Source organism: Glossina fuscipes, unplaced genomic scaffold (genome assembly GCF_014805625.2).
Source record: "Glossina fuscipes isolate IAEA_lab_2018 unplaced genomic scaffold, Yale_Gfus_2 121, whole genome shotgun sequence".
Lineage (NCBI taxonomy): Eukaryota > Metazoa > Arthropoda > Insecta > Diptera > Glossinidae > Glossina > Glossina fuscipes.
In genome coordinates, this window is record NW_023998464.1 from 1,898,533 (window position 1) to 1,919,848 (window position 21,316).

The 21,316-nt window shown below is 35.7% G+C and overlaps 1 protein-coding gene across 9 annotated transcripts in view; it reads left to right on the top strand.

The window, feature by feature from the left end:
- The window catches only part of LOC119640394 (unconventional myosin-IXb), a 73,091-nt gene that overhangs the window by 50,499 nt on the left and 1,276 nt on the right, over positions 1–21,316 (top strand). For 4 of the 9 annotated variants that reach the window (XM_038038392.1, XM_038038395.1, XM_038038397.1 and 1 more), the window contains 7 exons: positions 5,386–6,014; positions 6,146–6,269; positions 12,560–13,017; positions 15,235–15,942; positions 17,266–17,844; positions 17,978–19,037; positions 19,323–19,522. In XM_038038392.1, the coding sequence (XP_037894320.1) occupies positions 5,386–6,014; positions 6,146–6,269; positions 12,560–13,017; positions 15,235–15,942; positions 17,266–17,844; positions 17,978–19,037; positions 19,323–19,522 (3,758 nt within the window). Of the gene's footprint in view, positions 1–5,385; positions 6,015–6,145; positions 6,270–12,559; positions 13,018–15,234; positions 15,943–17,265; positions 17,845–17,977; positions 19,038–19,322; positions 19,523–21,316 lie in introns of those variants that run through there. The other 5 variants (XM_038038393.1, XM_038038400.1, XM_038038394.1 and 2 more) reach the window with 4 other exon arrangements.

Consider the following 21,316-nt stretch of genomic DNA (forward strand, 5'->3'; position numbering starts at 1 on the left):
ATAAATAGCTATAAGAAATAATTGTTCACAGCATATTAAAGAAAATTTTTTTTATGCGATAGAGAGGGACCGCATAAAAAAAGTCTCACTTAGAAAATATGTCAAAGCTTCACGAAATAGCAAGAAAGTGCTTTCCAAACAAAATAAATAATTAAATTACACATTGAAACATTTAAAAAAATTTTAATTTCTAATTTTAAACAAGGAGAAATTTTCAAAATGTACATAATTCAATACTACTCGTCGTAGTTCAAAACGCGCATATTTTTGCGATGAACTGGTTCGTAATCGCTTTCGTCACTTGAAGATACTACAGTTGATTTATTTTTTGTTAACATGTAGGCGGTGATAAGTTTTTGCGACGACGGTCGTTTGGCCAGCTGTTTGTAAACGTCGCGACAGCCAGATATACACAATCGAAGCTCTTTTTGGTATTTCAAACTTCTTTGAGAATTGTTATCTATTTTAAGAAAATGCTTTTCCAATTTGTTGCAAAGCTTTATTCCTGCATATATTTTATCCGCTGTAATAGATTCCGGTTCTTCTTGTCCGTCTTCATGATCTGTTAAGTTATTGATAATGTCACTATCATTTACGGTTTCGTCCTCAATCATTTCAATAAGATCATTTTCGCTGAAAGAGTCAAACCCTTCTCCGCAGATTTGATGTGCTAGCCCAATGATATCTGATGATAAAGTGGACGTGTTGTCGGTTACATTTCTATTAATGACACATTCAGGCCAGACCGCTTTCCAGCACGAATTTAAAGTGTGTTGTTTTATTTGAGTAATTGCTGCAGTGGCGTGGTTTATGCAGTCTAAAATCGAAAACTTTTTCCATACTTCAGTCAGGCTTATTCCATCGTTTTCTAGTTTTTCCAAAATGTATCTGAAAGTTATTTTCACATAGTGTTTCTTAAAAGTTGCGATTATGCCCTGGTCCAATGGTTGTATAAGGCTAGTTGGGTGGTAAAAATAGGTATGAAAATGGCTGTTGCAATGTGTACATACACACTGATAGCAAAAAAAGTGATACCAACACAGTTCAGATTGACCTAACCTCTCGGCGAAATTCAATGTGTCGATATTCATATACCGCACAAAAAAAGAATCGTACAAAAAGAATCGCACAAAAAGAATCGCACAAAAAAAAGCGCATAAAAATCCGCACAAAAACAGGTTGGACTGTATTTGAATGAAATTTGATACACTGAGGTGTTTTGAACCAAGGATGAACCCTATTGAAAATAGTTCGGATCGTTGCACTCTTTATACAACGCCTTATTTTGAAAAATCGTTATATGAATAAAAATTGCAATTTTCAAAATTTTCGACACAACTCGCTATGTAATAGTATTTCGTCAGCCTAAGTTGGTATGAGAAATCACTGCACTTTAGAAAAAGAATATAATATGTTTTTGAATCCAGGATTCGGAGTCAAACGTGAAAATAAGTATTGCATGAAATTTGACGGCAAAAAATGTTACACAACACCATAAGAAATTTCTTTTCCTAAATTTGGAGGCTGCCCAAGTGCTGCAAAGCGTGCTTAAAAGTAATTTCCAAACAAAGTGTAGTTTTATCGAAAATTGTTTGCACGATTCGGAAAATTCCAATGCTTCTGCCGATAAATTGGCTTTCGGGGCGGAGTCTAGCTTGGCTGGAAGCACTTTGCTTTTTTCTACCCAATTGCAGCCTAATATCTTAGTATTTGGGACTGGGAGGATGTATGCCATATACATTGTATAAGCGGGCAGAGGGACGTACAAAGATGCTTAACTCGATTCACAATGTGTTGATGTTGATCACGGATATATCCACCTCGTATACTACATACGATCTTGTTCCAAACGTTTTGACGACATGCGTCCGGTGATAGAAACCGAACACCGTAATATTATTTTACATAAAGTAACTGTTTCGTACTCTCGAACACTTGCCCACGAAATACGGACATTATTTTGTGGTTATTAATTCATTAGATCTAATCCACTAACACATTGACAATGTTTTGGCGCAATGAGAGATTTCATTAAAACGTCCGCTGATGTAACTTTGATTGATCCGTTCATTTCGATTTCGACCCTACATTGCCATATTTAGTTTTCTCGCGTAAGAACAACCGTCGTCGTGTATCTAGATGTGTTATACGCGTATGGTACGAACACTGTTTTTAAATTTAATTTTTCATCTACTTTTCTTCCGTCAACTTTTTGCTTTGGGAATTCGTCAAATAGAAAGCACTGCCAGAATGCATCCTTGTTTCCGTTTGATTTGCCGTCCAATCTCCCTCTGCTGCGTTGTACAAATGCCTGTGTGTTCTTTAGAATAAAAAACTTGGGTTTTGCGTGACGGTCAAATATCTTACGATATTTTCAGCATGTTTTCTGTCTTTTTTTTGCATAATCGCTGTTAAATCAGGAGCGAGTTACATAATTAGGCAATATTAAATTTTTTTACGTATACCTACTTCGCTCTTGTTGGTTCATGTAAATGACAATCCTAGCTTACACGGATATCCGCTTCCAGGGCTCATGAAGCCAGTTCTCCATATTCATCCCCTGCAGAGGGTTGAGTGCATACTTCTTTTGTGTCACATATACTTGCTGGACACTAACCATTCTTCAAACGGTATCTCTAAGCACTTTGTATATATATAACAGAGAAACTTTTTTGAAGAAGAAGCATAGTATTTTATATGTAAAAGTTTACTGTAGCGTCTGCTTCGTGTTTTCCAACAACATTGGCATCCATGCTCTAGAAACTATCAATAAAAACAGTAACGAACGTTAGATTCGTTGCTGGGGTCTAATTGGCTTCTGTAGATAAAAAAATTTCCAATTGTTACCTTTAAAATATTATAGAAAGTAAAAATGTTTTTTTGTTTATGTTTTCATTCAGCTCCTTTGGAAATTAAGTTCGTATCGCTAAGCTGTGCTAAGAAGATCTATTTGCGAATTACTTACAGCAACTTTAAACCTTTAATTCTCGTTCTGATCTTGTCCGTTCGAATCTTGCCATTCAAGTCTCCTGACCCGACTGCTTTTGCCTTCAGCAAATATTGTGCTTATGTACCTTTTTGCAATCAACTTACCAATACCTAACTTCAACGCACTATTTTTGTGTTAATCCTTTTTATGGCAAGTTTTGGTTTTTTATTAAATCGGCTAGTTTTCGTGAAAGCTCAAAAAAGTCATCAAATGTGTGATTTTCGTAACAATATTTTACAAAATTGATAGATGAAAGTTTATCTTCAAATACTGGCTGCGTTCATTATTTGTCCCCGTTAGGAAATATGGCTTGTTTATCGTCTATAAATATTATCTTAAAAACAAGTAAAAGCACTATAGCCGGGTAGGGTCGACTATTAAATTTTCGACATCGCTTCATATCATGGATGTCATCGTACGGTATATATTCGGACGCTTTAGACACAGTTCGTAATTTTCGCGATATTTGGATTAAATGATGATACGCTGACATTCCTTGGTCCAAAGACAACCCTAACTAGAAGTGGGTTGGATCACACTATTTTTCGCTTGCCATGAAATATCAAATTTTAAAATAAAAAAAAATAATATTTTCGCATATTGAATAAATATGAAAAATTTGTGATAGTATAGAGCCATTTCTTAAACCCCAAGGCACCTTTCTAAAAAGAATAACAAAAATTATTCCAGACCAATGAGTAGACAAAGAAGTTTGCTGCACTAGTTATGGAAAGCCTTGGGGTACGTTCGCTCTCATTACACAAAATCACTTTTTGTATCGATTGTCTATCTATCTGTCGGTCTGTCCATCTTATTCTCTCCCGTCTAACCTTGAGACAGCAATTTTGGGTATATTTTGATAAAATTTAGTGCACTGACGTGTTTTTTCCCAAGGATGTGCTCTACTGAAAATGGTTCGGATCGGACCACTTTTTCTGACTAGTTTGTTGTTGTAACTTTTGCAAGGTGTTTAATGATGGGCTATGGCCCACTATAGTGTTTTTACTTGTGTACTGGCGGATGTATATGATCCCCCTGGATGAAAACAATTTCTAAGGAAATTGTTAATTAAGTTAAAATATGAAACACTTTTATAAACATAACATAGTTAGTTACATCCATATACAATTTTTAAAGTTGACAAACAGTTTTGCTCGAGATTCGTACAATCATTAGAGAAGATTAAACGAGCCTTCACGAAATATGAAAGCTGCGTGGTTGTCGTTAGCACTCTTCGCAATAATATGCAAATACTTCAAATTTACTGTACTGCTACAACACTATTACACTACAGATAGCAATGCAAGATGCTATAGAGCTTTTGGGAATTCTGCATACATTATAAGTTTACGACACTTTACTTACATTTGAAAATACAATATTTGGTCCAATTATTGATGCGTACAACCCAATCCCTTTGAGCCTACAGCAAATCTTTCACACTGAAAAAGCTGCACTCGTATACATTTAACGAAACCAAACATAATTTAATGAATCGTGTAGTTATTAGATCGATTTTAGTGTTTTCGCTTAGTAATTCTTTTATTTACTTCAAAGAGATTAAAGCTATTCTTATAGCTCTTATTATTACTTCTAACTTCACAATTAATAATAATGACATGATTAAAAGTCTAAGTGACTCACCCATGCTATGTAACAGAGTAGGTAGTCTAATGTTCTAATAATCTATTGTAGTATTAAAATCTCAGATAAAGTGTTTGTACTCACTCCTCCTCACCCCAAACAAAATTAACCAAAGTGTAATTGTCTATCCCGTAAAAAGTAATAAAAGCTAACAAGACTTAACAACGCATTCATTTACATACAGAATTTTTTTAGCAAAAGTGATTCATACAGAGATATATAATAAGATGTCTCATAAAGAAATACCTATCGCCCTGTACTATGGAATCTAACTCAAGAGTCGATATTCTTGTTATACGAAATTTCAAAAAAAAAAAAAATGGAAAAAAGGGAAACCAGCTTCTACGGCTAAAAGTCGTCTAACTCTTTTCATTCCAATTTAACTGGAGGTTTACAAGAAATTGTCCAGTTACTAATTTAATAACTTTATTACACTATAATATAATAAAATATCTACTCTATGCTATATCAAAGCTTTCTTTGTTCTAAAAGTAAACCGGAGAAGAAAAAGTTTATCAACAGATGTTTTGAAATATGTAAGAATTACAATACGTATTAAAGTTTAATATGTGAAAAGGCATTGCTTGCCTCTCTGCAAATCTGCATGTCTTTCACAAGCAGATCAGTGATTTGCTGATTCATTGGTAAAAGCTTATTAGCTGGGAGAGCATAATTTAGAAAAATTTGTTATTACAAACATATTTTGCAACTTACATTGCTTATTGAATTCGTTTTTGTGGTTATTTTTGCAGACGCCTCCTCATCAAATGAGGCTGTGCATCTACAGCAACGTCTCAAGAGTCTCAGCACTGAATTAGTCACATTACGAAATCGTTTGCATGTGGGTCAGGGTCAAAATGCAATTGCCACTGCAACGACACCAACAGCCAATGGAAGTACAAATATAACATTTCAGCAACAATCGCAGCCCCAACAGGGCTCCCTAGAAGCGGGCTTGGAATTGAATACATCTAATTCCAATCTTAATAGTACGACTAATAGCAATCATCATAATAATAATAATAATAGCAACAACAACAACAACAACAACAATAATAATAATAATAATAATAATAACAACAACACCAACAGCAATAATAATTTACATAATAATAACTTAAATAATTTTAATGGAAATGGCAATAATCCAGCACAGCCGCAAAAAGCGCACCCTGGCTTAATATTTTCTACAATAAACAACTATAACCACAATAGCAGCATTAATAACAAAAATAATAATAATAATAATAATACTAGCAACACATCTAATTGTAGTAATAATGTTAATTTAACATCACCTCCGATAGCAGCGATTACCGTAACAACAGCCACTAACACTGTCGCCCATCAACAAACCTCGTCGTCTATTATTAACAACAAAGTAAGTAAAGTAAATCAGAACAGCTTTATACGCACATGCACCTGAATAATTTGTAGTTATTTCGCGTCACTTGTAGGTAGAGAGCAACTAATATTTTTTTGTTGTCGCTTTTTTTCTTCGCACATTTTTAGAATTCGCACATATTCAATCACACATTGCCACATAATACGAGCATTGTTTCTTCCGGCATTGCCTCATCAAGAAATACCTCTATTCCACATCCATTGCCCCATCAAATCAATGAAAAAGGTATCGGTAAGTTTAACAACAACAATAACGAATCTCTTATCTTAACAATTTATCCATCTACAAAAGAAAAAAAAAAAAAAATGAAAAAACAAAAGAAGGGAAAGAGAGAACTTGTATTTATTCATGTTCGTATATGCACTTATCCTTTATGGATAGATGTATATAGAGCAACGATAAGGAGAGATTCATCATGTGAGACTTAGGAAACGATATTTATGTACCTATGTTTACATAATATGGCATCACTTAAATAGCCGAGTTCATTTAAGTGTCTATCATTAACAACACTACCATAGCATTGCAATGCAGATAACAATATTTTATTTTGTTACTATACCTAACACCGAAAGATGAGAGTGTACTCATTACGGAAACCGTCTGCTATACATAGAAAGATGCTTCCGAGACGCTATGAAGGAAATTTTGAACCTAGCTGACCATGTCGGTCTGTATGTGAGTGACTGTGATGAGGCTGTTGCGATAGGCAACATGAACGTATCCCCTCAAATTTGCAAAAACTTTGAAGTTTCTTGTGGCAGTTGATATAGAAAACAGGCCGCATTGCTCAGAGGATCTGCTTGCAGTACTAAAAAAAATTGCCCGTTTTGCTCATTGCTTATAAAACGATAACTAAAACAAATGCATCGATCAAAATTTACATATATATAAGATAGATTCTATGGATGGTCCAGCACAACGAAAAGAAAAATAAAAATAATAATCCCTCGACAGGATATTGCTTTACTTCTTTGAGATTTTTCAAAATGAATTTTGCCGGCACAAAAGATTCGGCCACGGTCTAACATAGTTTTCTTAGCTTTTTCGTGGAGCATGAAGTTTTTATTACATATTTTTTCCAAAACATAGTTTTCCCAAACTGATTTTAAAGTGTTTACTCTCTTTGCAATTAGTTGCAAAACTCTGCAGAAAACTGACATGTTTGTAAGTGTGAAAGCGTACAATTTTTCATTCCTTCCTTCGATTTTCTTTCGACATTCGACTTTTCATTGTAATATGCTGCTTGTGCATTTACTATTCAAAATGTTGCCTGTGGCTGGCCACTACACTCCTCATCGTTCAAATTCCGCAACGAAGAAACTGCTCATGTCTTGAGCCTATCTACATATCGATTCAATTTTCAACGTCTTCATAAGCACAAAAATGCAAAGCCGGTCCGTGTGCTATTAGTCTGGCTGACGGGGTTGAATTTCTAATTTCAACATTTCCAAGTATATTTAGACTAAGGTTGCAACATAGAGCAATGAGCATTGTTTCGCACTATGAAAATGACTTTATCGTGCCTTTCGATATATTGCGAATGTTCGTCTTCCCATTCTCAACTTGAACGGGTTAATTGCTTTCGCTTGCGATTACCCTTTAAATATACATCTTTGCATCCATCATCCTCCGACATGCCGTTCTTCGAAGTCAAAATCATCTTTGTGGAATCGTTTCAACCGTTTTCGGCATTTTATTTCACTAACAGCCGTGTTGATGTAAGTTTTTAAGGACGTTCACGCATTTCTTAGTTTGAAGCAGAGGATGGCTCGTAAAATGACATTTTCAAACGAGAATGAATTTAAGATGTGGGCACAAGTCGAATAACGCTTCGATGGAGTTATATTGCCAAATGCCCAATCTTACTGTATGATGTCTACATCTGTTTATTTGCACTATCACATATTAAACCATTTGTTCGAAAAGTGCGGAAGCGAAGTTATTCAATTGAAAAATTTCGACATAACTTACCCAGAATTTGTAAACGATTCAATGTTTTAGCTGCATGGCTTAAAAGAAAGACATTAATAATAGGCGAAACAGACAAACACAAGTATTAACATAAAAAAAGGACGCAGGGAAAAAATAAATTAAGAGGCGGAGAATAACATGTTTTTTTAAAGATATACTTATGTGAAAGAGAACGATGAGGTCTTTTAAAATACTTTTATTCATTTCTATTTTAAAGTTAAAGAAATCGTTTGAGTTGCGACAGTGAAAGCTAGGCTGTCTAGATCCACCTAAATTGAATAGTGTATAGTTCCTTATGCGAGTTAGGTGCACAACTCGGGAAAAACACCATAACAGAAAAAAAGCTATCCACCGATCAAGCGAAATAAAAACCTTACAGTACACCATTTCATCCGTTGTAAGCCGTACGTATAAATTAATAATGATAATGCAATCTTGGGCAATGTTCTAATTCTAAATCATAATAAGTCCACGCCTTAGTCTTACCCATCACTGGGACAAACTACTTGCGGTTACGTTTCTTTTCACTTCTTTTCTGCCAGAATAAGATCGGATCAGTTAAATTCAATTAGAATGAAACGGAATGAATTTTTTGTTGCTTACATAACGAGCACTGCACTTAACCGTTGAATTTGGAAAACCAAAACATAAAAGAGAATGAAAATGAGTCCAAAGAGAAAATGTGAATTTTCATAATTCAAATTGCTGACATCTCATATTAACACAGGCGTCCTGCATGGACTTATGAACGCAACGAATATGAAATTCATTGTTTAGACGTTTCTGGAAACGAATTAATATGCGTCCGGCGCAAAGTTCGTTTTTTTTTAGTTTTTACTACATCTCTGTAGGAAGAATTTGAAAATTGGGACATATTTTTACTCACTTGTCACAATTGAAATAGAAAACGTGGTAAAATGTACCACTGTTCACAAGTGTTACTTTGTGATAATTTATGGTTTTCTTATATTTATGCCACATCTTTGAATTACAACTTGTTGAGAGAAATGTTTTCTTCATTAGATGTTTTCTTTTACTTGCCATTCCAGTCGAATACATTGAAAGCAAAAATTAGACGCAGAAAGAAATTTCGTCTTTATGGCAGCATTCTTATTATCTTTCAATGTGCTTAACTTAGAGTTTGAAGCCATGATAGATTTATTTAGAAACTCTGCTTAATTGAAAAGAAAAACGAAAATTTTTGTTTTCGTACTCGGTAACAAACTCGTCTAAGCTAAAAAAAAAAAAACGTTGACATAAATTATAGCATGTATGATGACAATGGTAACATCGAACGTAAAAAGATGGATTAAGCAAGACTAAGTTCATAACTTTTCAACCATCCTAGACTCGATTAGATTATAATTTATTTCGTGCTGCTAAAAGATTCGTCGCTTCGATTACAAATGTACATTCCAAACATTCACTGTCGCGATTTATGAATACCTATTGAAGGCAATCGGGTATTTTGTTATCTGCGACTACCAAATCAGTGTTCGCGTGTTTCTATCTCAAGTGCAGTAAAGTTTTCTTCGGCTGTACCGCTAGTGAGAGTTCAGTCAGTAACAGCATAACTGTTTGAGATGGGTCCCACATCCATCGTCTGGTTGTTCCGTTGTCGTATGACTTCTAGCCAATACAGCATAAGTGGCGCCAGCACCAGCATTGGCTTGTGAATTGCTATTATTACTAGCGTTTATGTCAATAGTTTTGATATCTGGCGGATAAGCTGAAGCTGCTTCGGCTGCAACAACTCTCTCTTTATCCATTTCCATCACCTTTTGCAGCTCTTCGGGAGCACGAGTTTCTCCAGTTGCGTATGTCGGAGATAAGAATGGTATTTGCCCATTACCGATTTTAATGGAGGAACGTTGATCATCCTTTGTTAAGCCGGTTTTATCTCTTTCTTTATTTGAATTAATGCACATCTGGCAGAGCACTTTCTAAAAGTTGTTTCTTCTAAGTCTACCCCTATCGATTGAAAGCTTTTTGTGGATAAACCCTCTCGTAGATAAGGCAAAAATAAAATGATAAAGTAAAGGTGCAAATAAATATACAATGAATAAAAATAAAATGATCAATAGAGTTAACCAATAAACTTCGTAAGGCTTCCAATTAAAAAGCACCACAATTATGATCTCGTGAATCAAAGATTCGCTCCACTCAGTCAGCCTCTATTCATTTGCATATATTTGATGACTTTGGAGATAAGCTCGTTGGTATGGCCTGACGAACTACAATATATTTTACTTGTTCCTTTACAGAATTTTTATTATGTAGAACCTCTTCTAATAATTTTAATTGTGGTTATGAACTCACGACGTCTAATCCAATGGTTAAGACGTATCTTCGTATATTCGTACTCAATAATTTCCGTATACAAAGTCTATATAATTGAGAAAATACAAATTCCATACAATTGAGAATGTTTGAATCAATTTGTTTACATGTATTGTGCCGCTTTAAGAAATAAACGCATATTCGTTCTCATTTGTTTTGCATGTATTGTGCCCCTTTGAGAATAAGCGTATACAATTTTCAAGAATTTTGCATGTATTGTGCCGCTTTGAGAATAAGCGTACCCATAAAGTACCCATACCATCTCGACGTGGTATGGGTATAGCTGCTCGTTGATCTTCCATGCGGCCACTTTGTACTTTCATAATGAGGGAGAAAAAGTCGTCATCTGTCACAGTATTGGCTGCGCGGCCAAAATTGCTAATCTGGCGAGGCGTTTCCGCATCAAACACAAGATTAGGCTTCGGCAATTCGGACCGCTGCTCCTCCAGGCGTGAACTTTGGCAACGCATCAGCATGTCGAGAAAGGCATTAGGCTTTGGGCACCATTTCCCTGTTTCTTTCTCTCTCTCTCCTTCTCTCTCCTATCATCTTTTTGACAGCAACCGCGTTACATGAATGTGGGACATCCGCTGGGTGATTCGCCAAAAGCAAAATAGAACAAAAAAGAGATTCATTCAATCGATCGGGGAACATTTCAGATTAAAAGCTTAAACGACTCAGGATTTGATGAGTGTATACACTTTGTGGAGGTCTCTGAAGCCTCATTCTTCGATGATGGATATAGAAAAGGTCAGGTGTATACAGCCAAACAAATGAAAGTGAACAATTAAAAAAGAAGAAAGAATAAAAAAGAAGTGTATGTTTAGGCATAAATGCCCTAAGCACATGCTATGCATCAAAACATTTAGTGTGTGAATAAAGTCGTTCCGTTTTTTGATACAATTCGACTATATTTGAAAGAAATAAATAAATTTCTCTTTTTGCACTTCTTAACTAGGTTCGTGTAACTAGATCGTGAATAGCGTGGATTTTATTTATAATGTTTAGAATGAGTATTTACTGTGTCTTCACAATACAACGCTTTTCACTTAAATTTTCTTTTCGACTGATTCGACTTGCTTACAACTGATTGGACTGACTTTCGACTCGGGTCTTCGCCTTCTGCAAATATTCTGTTTATATACCCCTTTACAAGAAAGTTACCATTATACCCCATTACGCGTCATAAATGTGTATTTGGTCTTCCCCTTCTTCACAATTTAATTTCTTCGAAAACCGATTAGTTTTCATGAAACCCAAATCATGAAAAATGGCATTTTCGTAACAATGCACTTGCTACAAAGCTTAATAACCGCAATATGCACAATCATTATTTTGTCATAGAATATGCGGTGTGCGGTAAAACTTCCCAACCTAAGCTGAAAAGTATATCTTCGTTTGCTTCTGCCGCATGTGGGCGCATGTACGTGTTACGAATCAAAACCACTTCTCGATTCACTTTATGCCTCTGTGCATTTTTTCCTGTAGCACTTCACTTAAATTCATTAGTTAGACTGCATATCATTCAGATGCAACAGTTTCATCGGGCTTTAAAAGTTCTTAGTAGACAATTTGTTTCCAATGCCGCCAAACATACGGTGGCACTTTCTTGGCATGAATATTCAGTTTTGCATGAGATGTGGTTGGTTGTCCTGGGTCATCCCACCTTTTTTGTCGTTTTGGATTGTCGCAAAGGTTTCACTTTTCAACGCCCGCAATAAGTTGATGAAGATAATCCTTTCTTTGAAATCGACTTAACAAATTTAAGCAGACATCAACATTACGATTTTTGTTCTCTTCGGTTAGCTCATAAAGAATCCACTTTCCTTCTTTGTGTTTTTCTCTTGGCGTGCATATAACTGAAGTTGCCTGTTGACTAATTCCTAAATGTGCAGCAAATTCGTTTTGAATCTGTGCTAGATTGTCGTCTAGTAAACTTTAGATTTCTTCATCCGACACTTCTAGCGGAGCTTCAGAGCACTCAAGTTTTTCAATATTAACAATTCTTTAAACAAAAACTCTGTCTCCGTCAACTTCAATGGCGTATACAGAAAATTGAAAAATGAAGTAATCAAAATATATTAATGTATATTTTGTACCTAGTTTAAACAAACTTAACTATCATTAAGCCTATAATTGCTTGCATTTTAATATTTAATCAGGAATTAATTCATTCAATATTTTATTTTCTTTGATTCGCATTGCAGTGTCCTCGTCTGCTCACAACTTTCTTGATTCCGTTGTGATGCCAACTCTACCTGCATCGACTGTTAATGTTTTTTCAAACACTGTCAATACGCTCCCAATACGGCCGTCAGCACAGACACATATACAAAATCAGCCGTTACCCTTTATACCTCTTCAAAAACATTTGAACCCCTGCCATGGCATCAGCACGCTGCCCATGGGATATCCTAATTCAAATTTCAACGGGGCTCAGATCGCAATGCATAATAGCAATGCTAATAATCATAACAGCAGCGGTCTTATGAGCCCATATGCCAATCAAGCGAAAAATATATCGCATAGCCAACAACAACAGCAGCAAAGACAACTGATCAAACGGCCTCATGAACTGGAAGATCTAATACACTTATCTGGGCCGTTAACAGAAGACGCTGTAATGAGAACCTTACAGGCCAGATTCAATGACAATTGTTACTTTGTAAGTAGTACGATTACAGATGGACTTTTTTTTGAAATTTTTATTATTATTATTATTATTATTATTATTAATTTCGCCAGAGAAATAAATTCTAAGATTAAAGTCTTAAAAGCACTAGCAGCATCTAAGGCTATCGGCTTTTATTAAACTCCACCGCACTTGAGATTCGAATCCGCGACCATTGACTTGCTAGTCGAGATTCCTCGCCTTAGGCTACTCAGGCGGATGAAATTTTTATTATTACTATTATTTGTGCTGAATTTATTTCTAGTAGCCACAAACATACATATTTGAACACCAGAAAATATAACTGTGATACTATTTCGTTTGTTGTACTTAGACTTTGGAGATTCCATCGGATATAAGAATAGTTTGACATTCTGAATCCATTTGAAGATGCCTGTCGAACTTATAGTCTAAAAACTACTACTATAGTATAAAAAACTATAGTATAAAAAAGAAAATTCCTTTTACTATTAGACCAGTGTTAGAAAAATACGTAGAGAATCACCAAAGAGAAAACCATATATATTTTGGTTACTTCAACAAAATGTATCAAAATTTCATCACATTTTAACCGTTAATTTATAAGTTACGCTCGCAAAGAGATGCCGATCCTCTTTCGTAGTCGTCAGATATTTATATGTATATAAGTTCATATGATAAAAATTTTTAAAATATTATGAAAGAAAAACAAATAAAAGCGTTATAATCGACCACCATCATTTAATACACTACAGGTATTCATATAACGACTTTTTAAAATAAGGTGTTATATGGAAAGCGGTCGAAAACGTTGTTCTATTTGAACGATTTTCCAAAGCGTTTATCCTTTGTCCATAAGCAGCAAGTGCACCAAATCTTATCAAAATATTTCAAAAATTACTTGGTTGAACGCAAGAAAACTGAACGACAATCTTAGATCCAGAAAGTAATTCTAAACCGATCGGTATAATGAAAGACGGTTTTACCTACATCCACACAAACTTCATACACCCTCGTGGTGTACGATATATAAACGTTGTTATATAATAGCACAAAATAAGGCACTTAAAACGGAATATTGCACATGGAATATCTAAGAAATAGTAAATCTCTGAGCTAAGGAAGAAAAAAACGAATTGTTATATAAATTCAAAAGTGCTAAAAAATATAATTGCTAGTTTTGCACAAAAAAAGGCAGGACAATTCATGTCTTACAAACAGCCTGAGACTTTTAAAAAATTTTGAATGATATTTATCAAACACAAACAAAAAAAGCAGTTCTCGCTCAGCCACTATTTGCTTAGTTTCAAACAATGTTGTATTCAGTCGTAAATTACCCTCCTGATTTTGCCATCATCACGAGAACCATGCGTGTTTATTCTTATTAACGAAAAAAACCTCTTCGCTGATTACGAGATACGAACCCGTGCTTGTTGTCACACTGATCAACCACTACTAGCACTACACCAAGCAAAGATAATATCGTAGGTTGTAAACTAGTCAATATTAAAGAAATAGTCAATGAAATAATTTATAAAATATTCGAAAAGTTCTGTAAAGATAACAGATGGCTTTGCATAAGACAAAATTATGCTCATTTTTTTTGTAAGGCTAATGTAAAGCAAAATTAATGAAAATAATAGCCAATTGCCATATCAATAGTAAGCCTGAAGAAAAACGGGAAAGTAAAGAATATTTAAAGAAAAGTGTTACGTGGCCTTTTTTGAAAATTCGCGGATGATACCAATGAATTCATTTATGCTGGAAAAGCAATCGTCTTTATTTTTAAATACGGCACAAACATATAGTTTGCACGTCTAATATGTCTTAAGTGCAAACTCTGTTGCTTCCAGAAATATGTTTAACAAGGAAAATCACTTTGATTGCGTTTGTTTTGACTTTTTCTTCGATAGAAAGAAATCCAATAAAATAACAGCATTAATCTTGGAGGAAATTGTTGAGCGAACCTTTAATACTCTATTGAGTGCTTAGGAATAAACACGAATGTTCTAAAGAGTTCAATATATCAACTATTAAGCCAAAAAAGATTAAAAAAATTGCTTTCCTAAAATCTTACAGTTCTCTCCTTAAGCGAATTGTATTAATTTTTTTCAGTGTAAGTTTTAATTTAGACATAATAGTTTTAGTTGAGTTGAGCTTTTATTTGAATACTAAGTATCTGACCATTTAATTTCTTTTTTCATAAAACTTTGTTTTAATTAACATTTTCAGACGAATGTCGGGCCGATACTGCTGTCCATTAACCCGTATTTGGATGTAGGCAACCCCCTAACTCTTTCTTCAACACGTTCTTTACCGTTGGCTTTACAGCTTCGCAAAATTGTGCAAGAAGCTGTACGACAACAGGCGGAAACAGGTTATCCTCAAGCTATTATACTATCCGGCACATCAGGAGCGGGAAAAACTCATTGCTCTATGTTATTGTTGCGTCAATTATTTGCTGTCGCTGGGGGAGGACCCGAAACAGACGCTTTCAAGCATTTAGCTGCCGCCTTCACGGTATTACGATCGTTGGGCTCGGCAAAGACTACCTCAAACTCTGAATCCAGTCGTATTGGCCAGTTTATTGAGGTCCAGGTTACAGATGGTGCTTTATATCGCACAAAAATTCATTGTTACTTTTTGGATCAGACGCGCGTTATACGACCGCTGCATAAAGAAAAAAACTACCACATTTTCTATCAAATGCTGGCAGGATTAAATCGCGAAGAACGCATAAAATTGAATTTAGAAGGATATTCGCCGACTAACTTACGTTATTTGCAGTATGGTGACATAAATCAAAATGAGCAGGACGATGCTTCGCGCTTTCAAGCCTGGAAGACGTGTTTGGGTATTTTAGGCATACCGTTCTTGGATGTGGTACGAGTGCTGGCGGCCGTTTTGCTTTTGGGAAATGTGCAATTCGTTGATGGACAGGTGAGAAACGTAACTTAATTCTAAGAAGAGAAAGAAAAAAGAATAAGGCGAGTAGTATCTTTTTGTACAATTGTCAATCCTAGAGCATATACAAAAAAAGTGTTTCAATCTGAGTAAGACGTGGCAAGTAGAGTGGCTTGAGCCATATATATTGGTAATGATAGCTGAAAAAATGTTATTAGAATAAATAAGTCAGAAAAAGGATACCGAAAAATAGTGCGTGAATTGAACAACGCAATACGTAACAGAGTTGTATCACTGACTACTATGTATTATCATACATTTTCTGTAACTAAAACATTCTATTGGACTGCCTTTAGGACTGCAATCGACACAGCACTTTATTTTGGAAAAATTGTTATTCAAAATTTTGTAAATTTACAATTTACAAATTTCTCTACAAAATGCGCCGAATAAGTATATCGTAATAATAGTAATAGTAATAACAGTATTTCGGCATAGGAAAATAATGGGCAAAATTTGGATGGGATTGGTCCATTTTTTGAACTTAACCTCATATAACCGTCCCACGAAAAGCGAACCTCTAAACAGGTTTAAATTACAAAACTTTGACTGCGTACGTTTAATTTTTTTGCCGCTTCCCATGTAAGCGTTCTCAAGTAAAGCAAGCCTCTATGTGGCAACTGGCTCTAATTGGTGCAACATAACACACTAAAGCTCTCTACGCATTCATGAACGCCTTTTAAAACACTTACCTAATGTTAATTCTGTTCTAATTCGGTGTCTAATGTTAATTCGGTTTTTTTAACCGAGGTTAGATTATCGTCGCCCCTGTCATTGTTTGCGCTGTTTAACAGCACAATCGTATCCTATCTTCTTTCTGGATACACAATTAAATACTTGTTGTTGCTTTTTCGATACCAGGTCACTTGTGTTTCGTTACGTACATATTAGTCATTGCATCCTACAAGCCTTTTTTATTTTTTTGAATATTCGAAAAGCGATATCTAGCTTCGGGAATTCCAATCTTATATCAGATATTTTTTACGGCCGGAGTGAGTAACAAAAATTTCACAACTTAAAATACTGCATTGTGTGTCCATATGGTCCGTACAAAAGTCAGCAGTTACGCTGAGGAGGCGATGAGAGATAGGAGGAAAGTGATTAAATGCTGTCGTTCATGGGTTTCATTACATCGCCTACAGAACGCAGAAACCCATATAATCTCTTCTATAGTGAAGAGATACCAATTTATTGTTTAGGCCTAAATTAAACTGCTATGTAAAATATGTATTTAATGCGACTTGGGGCGTGAGCTTTTCTTTCTTTGCTAAGTTAAATGGTGTCAATATTTGTTTTCAGAACCTCGAAGTTGATGTGAAGGGGGAATCTGAATTAAATGCAGTTGCCAGTTTGTTGGGAGTACCGCCGGCAGCACTTTGCCGCGGGCTGACGACGCGTACCCATAATGCGCGCGGTCAACTTATTAAATCTGTTTGTGATGCGAACATGTCCAATATGACACGAGATTGCTTGGCAAAGGCTTTGTATTGTCGCACTGTCGCCACTATCGTTCGGCGGGCAAATAGTCTAAAACGTCTCGGTTCCACTCTTGGTACTTTAAGTTCAGATTCCAATGAATCGGTACATAATCAGGCCGATATTAATTCCCAGCATGCCTCCACAATAGGTGGAAATTCCGGTTCTAAATCGATGGCTGCTCTCAACAATGCCGTCCGTCACGCAACAGATGGTTTTATAGGCATACTAGACATGTTTGGTTTCGAGCAACCCACGCCACATGCTCAACTAGAACATCTATGCATTAATTTATGTGCGGAGACAATGCAGCACTTTTACAATACACATATATTTAAAAGTTCAGTTGAATCTTGCCGCGACGAAGGCATAATTTGTGACACAGAAGTTGACTATGGGCAGGTGAGAATATCTAACATAAAGCTTTCAAGAGTTACAAAATCTTAAAAATCTCAAAAAATTCGGAAAACATTTTAATTAATAATTGATGAAATTGATGAAAATTTTGAAATTGATTGTTACAAATATTTATTAGGGTCATATGGACAATGTACCTTGTATTGATTTGATTTCTTCATTGCGTACCGGTTTACTTAGTATGCTGGATGCTGAGTGCTCAGTGCGAGGAACCGCCGAAAGTTATGTCGTGAAAATTAAAGTGCAACACAGAAATTCACCGCGTCTAGAGAGCAAACATACGGGTGAACCGCATGATCCTCGTATGTTTACAATACGTCATTTTGCCGGACGTGTAGAATACGATGCCACTGATTTTCTTGATACTAATCGCGACGTGGTGCCCGATGATTTAGTAGCCGTATTTTATAAGCATACCTGTAATTTTGGATTTGCTACTCATCTATTTGGTTCCGAATTAAAGGCCTTGTTTGCTCTGCAAAGTGTACCTAGAGGTCTAAGTTTTCGTATTGCACCCACCTCCCATTCGGATTTATTGAATGGTGATGAACCGGTGTCCACGCTTACTCAAGATTTCCACACACGCCTGGATAATCTCCTTCGCACTCTGGTGCATGCGCGTCCACATTTTATACGTTGCATACGGAGCAATTCCTCTGAGGGAGCTGGTTGCTTCGAACGTATGTGTGTGGTCAGACAGATACGGTCGCTGCAAGTATTGGAAACTGTTAATCTAATGGCTTCTGGTTTTCCCCATCGCATGCGATTTAAACAGTTCAATGCCCGTTATCGCATGCTGGCTCCATTCTGCTTGGTAAGGCGCAGCGAAGATAAAATGGAAGAGTGTTGCAATATGATACTGCAGTACGCTATGGAGAATCCACCTGTTGTGGAGGGGTCTGTCACTTTAGCCTGGGCTCCTGGCAAACGTCACGTGTTCTTAAGCGAAGGCATACGTCAGCATTTAGAACACTTAAGAACGGAAATTCGCAACAAGAGTGCCACTCTAATACAAGCTTCGTGGCGAGGCTGGCAATGGCGAAAGAAGATGGGTGCCGTTAAACATCAACGATCACGGGTTCATAACAACGGATTGCTGGTACTACCCACGGCAATTAAGCTTACCAAGAACCACGGCAGCGGTAACAATCCCAGTCACAATGGCATTCAACTTTCAAGTAAGAATGTATATAACGCGCAATCATTGAACTAACATTTATACATTAATTAAAGCTATCCCCAGCCCAATTGTCCGCATTTTCTATCTCCTCCTGTTTAAAAAACCTACACTACCGCATGTTTATTTACTTTGTTTTTCATAGAAAGTTCAAAAGTTTTAGAAAGCGCAAAACTTTTTGAGGCTAATAGCATTATTGAACATTGCTTGCATATATGAATGCTATAAATGTTAACTATGCCCCTGCGGTATTTAGCTTGTTACACACACAATATCTTTGTTTCAGCAACAGCAACATCAACTGGTTTGGGGGCGCCATCGGCAACATCGACATCTGGACAGCGCTTATCAACGAAAACCACTAACCAAAACGCTGTCACAAGGCCAAGACCGCAACCAATTGCTGGCACTCCGCCCCCGGATCCAAATGAGAAATGCGATGCGAAAATAATACAACAAACGTGCACGCTATTTGGATTGGACTTGGTAAATAGCAATTTAAACAAAAAATTAATGTGTCCTTAGTGTATAAGAACATGCCGCTCAATTACTAGTCTATTCGTTTGTTTGTACGATTGTTTATTCATTTCTCCCATTAGGGTGGTCCATAAAGCAATATATATTTCGAGTTAGTGCTTATTTTGCTTCCTTTGTACATGTTGGCAGCAACCTAGCATATGTTCGCATTATCTAACATACACATGAGTGGATTGTTTCCACTACCTCCTCTTTGTCAACTCCTCCATTGCCATTTTTCGCTTATGAGTAGCTGCAAATTATTTAATGTAATGATTGTCTTTTCAATGCATCATCGACGTCGACATAAAACGGCTTTTGAAAGACGAAATATCAGCACAGAGTGGCATACGTTCAAGTCAAGTCAAGCAGACGTTGTTGTTTTAAAACCTTTCAACACTCGCAGCATCAAATATTTTAAATATGAAGTGAACAAAGTTAGAAGAACAAAAAATTAGAACAACCCTTTTCAATTTTATCCGTCTGAAATCAGCTATTTGAATTGTTGCGAGATCACATTGTTTTCTATCAGGTGTTTGCATGCATCTGATCATTCTGATCATTTTTTCACTTGAAAAAGACATTTAATGAGAAAAATTCGGAAAAATATATATCAATCAAAATATTTTCCACTATTTTCTAACACATTTTGGTCATGGCTCGATTCATAATTTTAAGCTGATCAACTGTGTATTTATATACATACATCACATGATTATTAAAGTTAATAGGTCCGACACAGGAAATAACATACGGTCGAACTTCCCAAGTAGAACAACCAGCCGTATTTATTTCCGTATTCGAATATCGTAATAAAATATCAAAAATCATTAACTATTATTATCAAAAACTATATTTTATATTTCAAAGGAAAGACATATTTCCCATAGGAACCCTTTTATGGAAGGAGCAACAGAATATTAGCTCAGTCTATAAATATACTTTTATTTTGATAGCGTACACGATAAAATAAATACAAAAATGCAAATAGTAAATGGAAACGTCGCTTTAAGGTCAGAAGGGATTGCAAAAGGGTTTTCAAGTTTTCTTAAGCGTGGATGATTTTTTCCTTTTTTGTATAGGCACAACCGCCTCGACATATGGGGAAATTTTGTCTATTTTCATTTGCTGTAGCTTGTAATGATTAATAAGACACAAAAACAAATTTTTTTTTTTTTTTTTTTTTTTGAGTTGAAAACAGAGCGGCCTTCACTTTACGTGTCACTGAAGGCGTGTCCTTCGATCGCTTTGTCTCGTTTTCAATACTTACGTACGTGCAGTATTTGTAGATGGACGGATAGATGGACATGTTGCAAATGTCTTGATAAAACGAGTACACCTCCATCCATCCGTTGTTGACACAAAAAAAGCACATAGAGTGCGATTTTTTTCGCTTACTATGAAAAACTTTTAATCACTTCATAGACAGCATAATCGAAAATAGCCAAAGTGACTTTAAGGACAGAAAAGGCTAGATTTCAGCAATAAATGTACAACGAAGAGAAGAAGAAGTAGTTGGACGCAAAATTACGACCTTTGAGCGTCATTCTAGGTAATTACTTGAATTTCTTGAAATATGAAACCAAATTATCCTTATCTAGATTCGAGTTGTTTAAGGTTAATATAAGCGGCGGAAAAGTTTAAATGCAATCACTATTGCTCCATGGATTTATTTGCCTCTCTGAAAATACTCTGCAGACTCTATTCCTTTATATCTTTCCATTCAAAGATAAATTTTAATACAAATTAAGTAAACGTAATAAT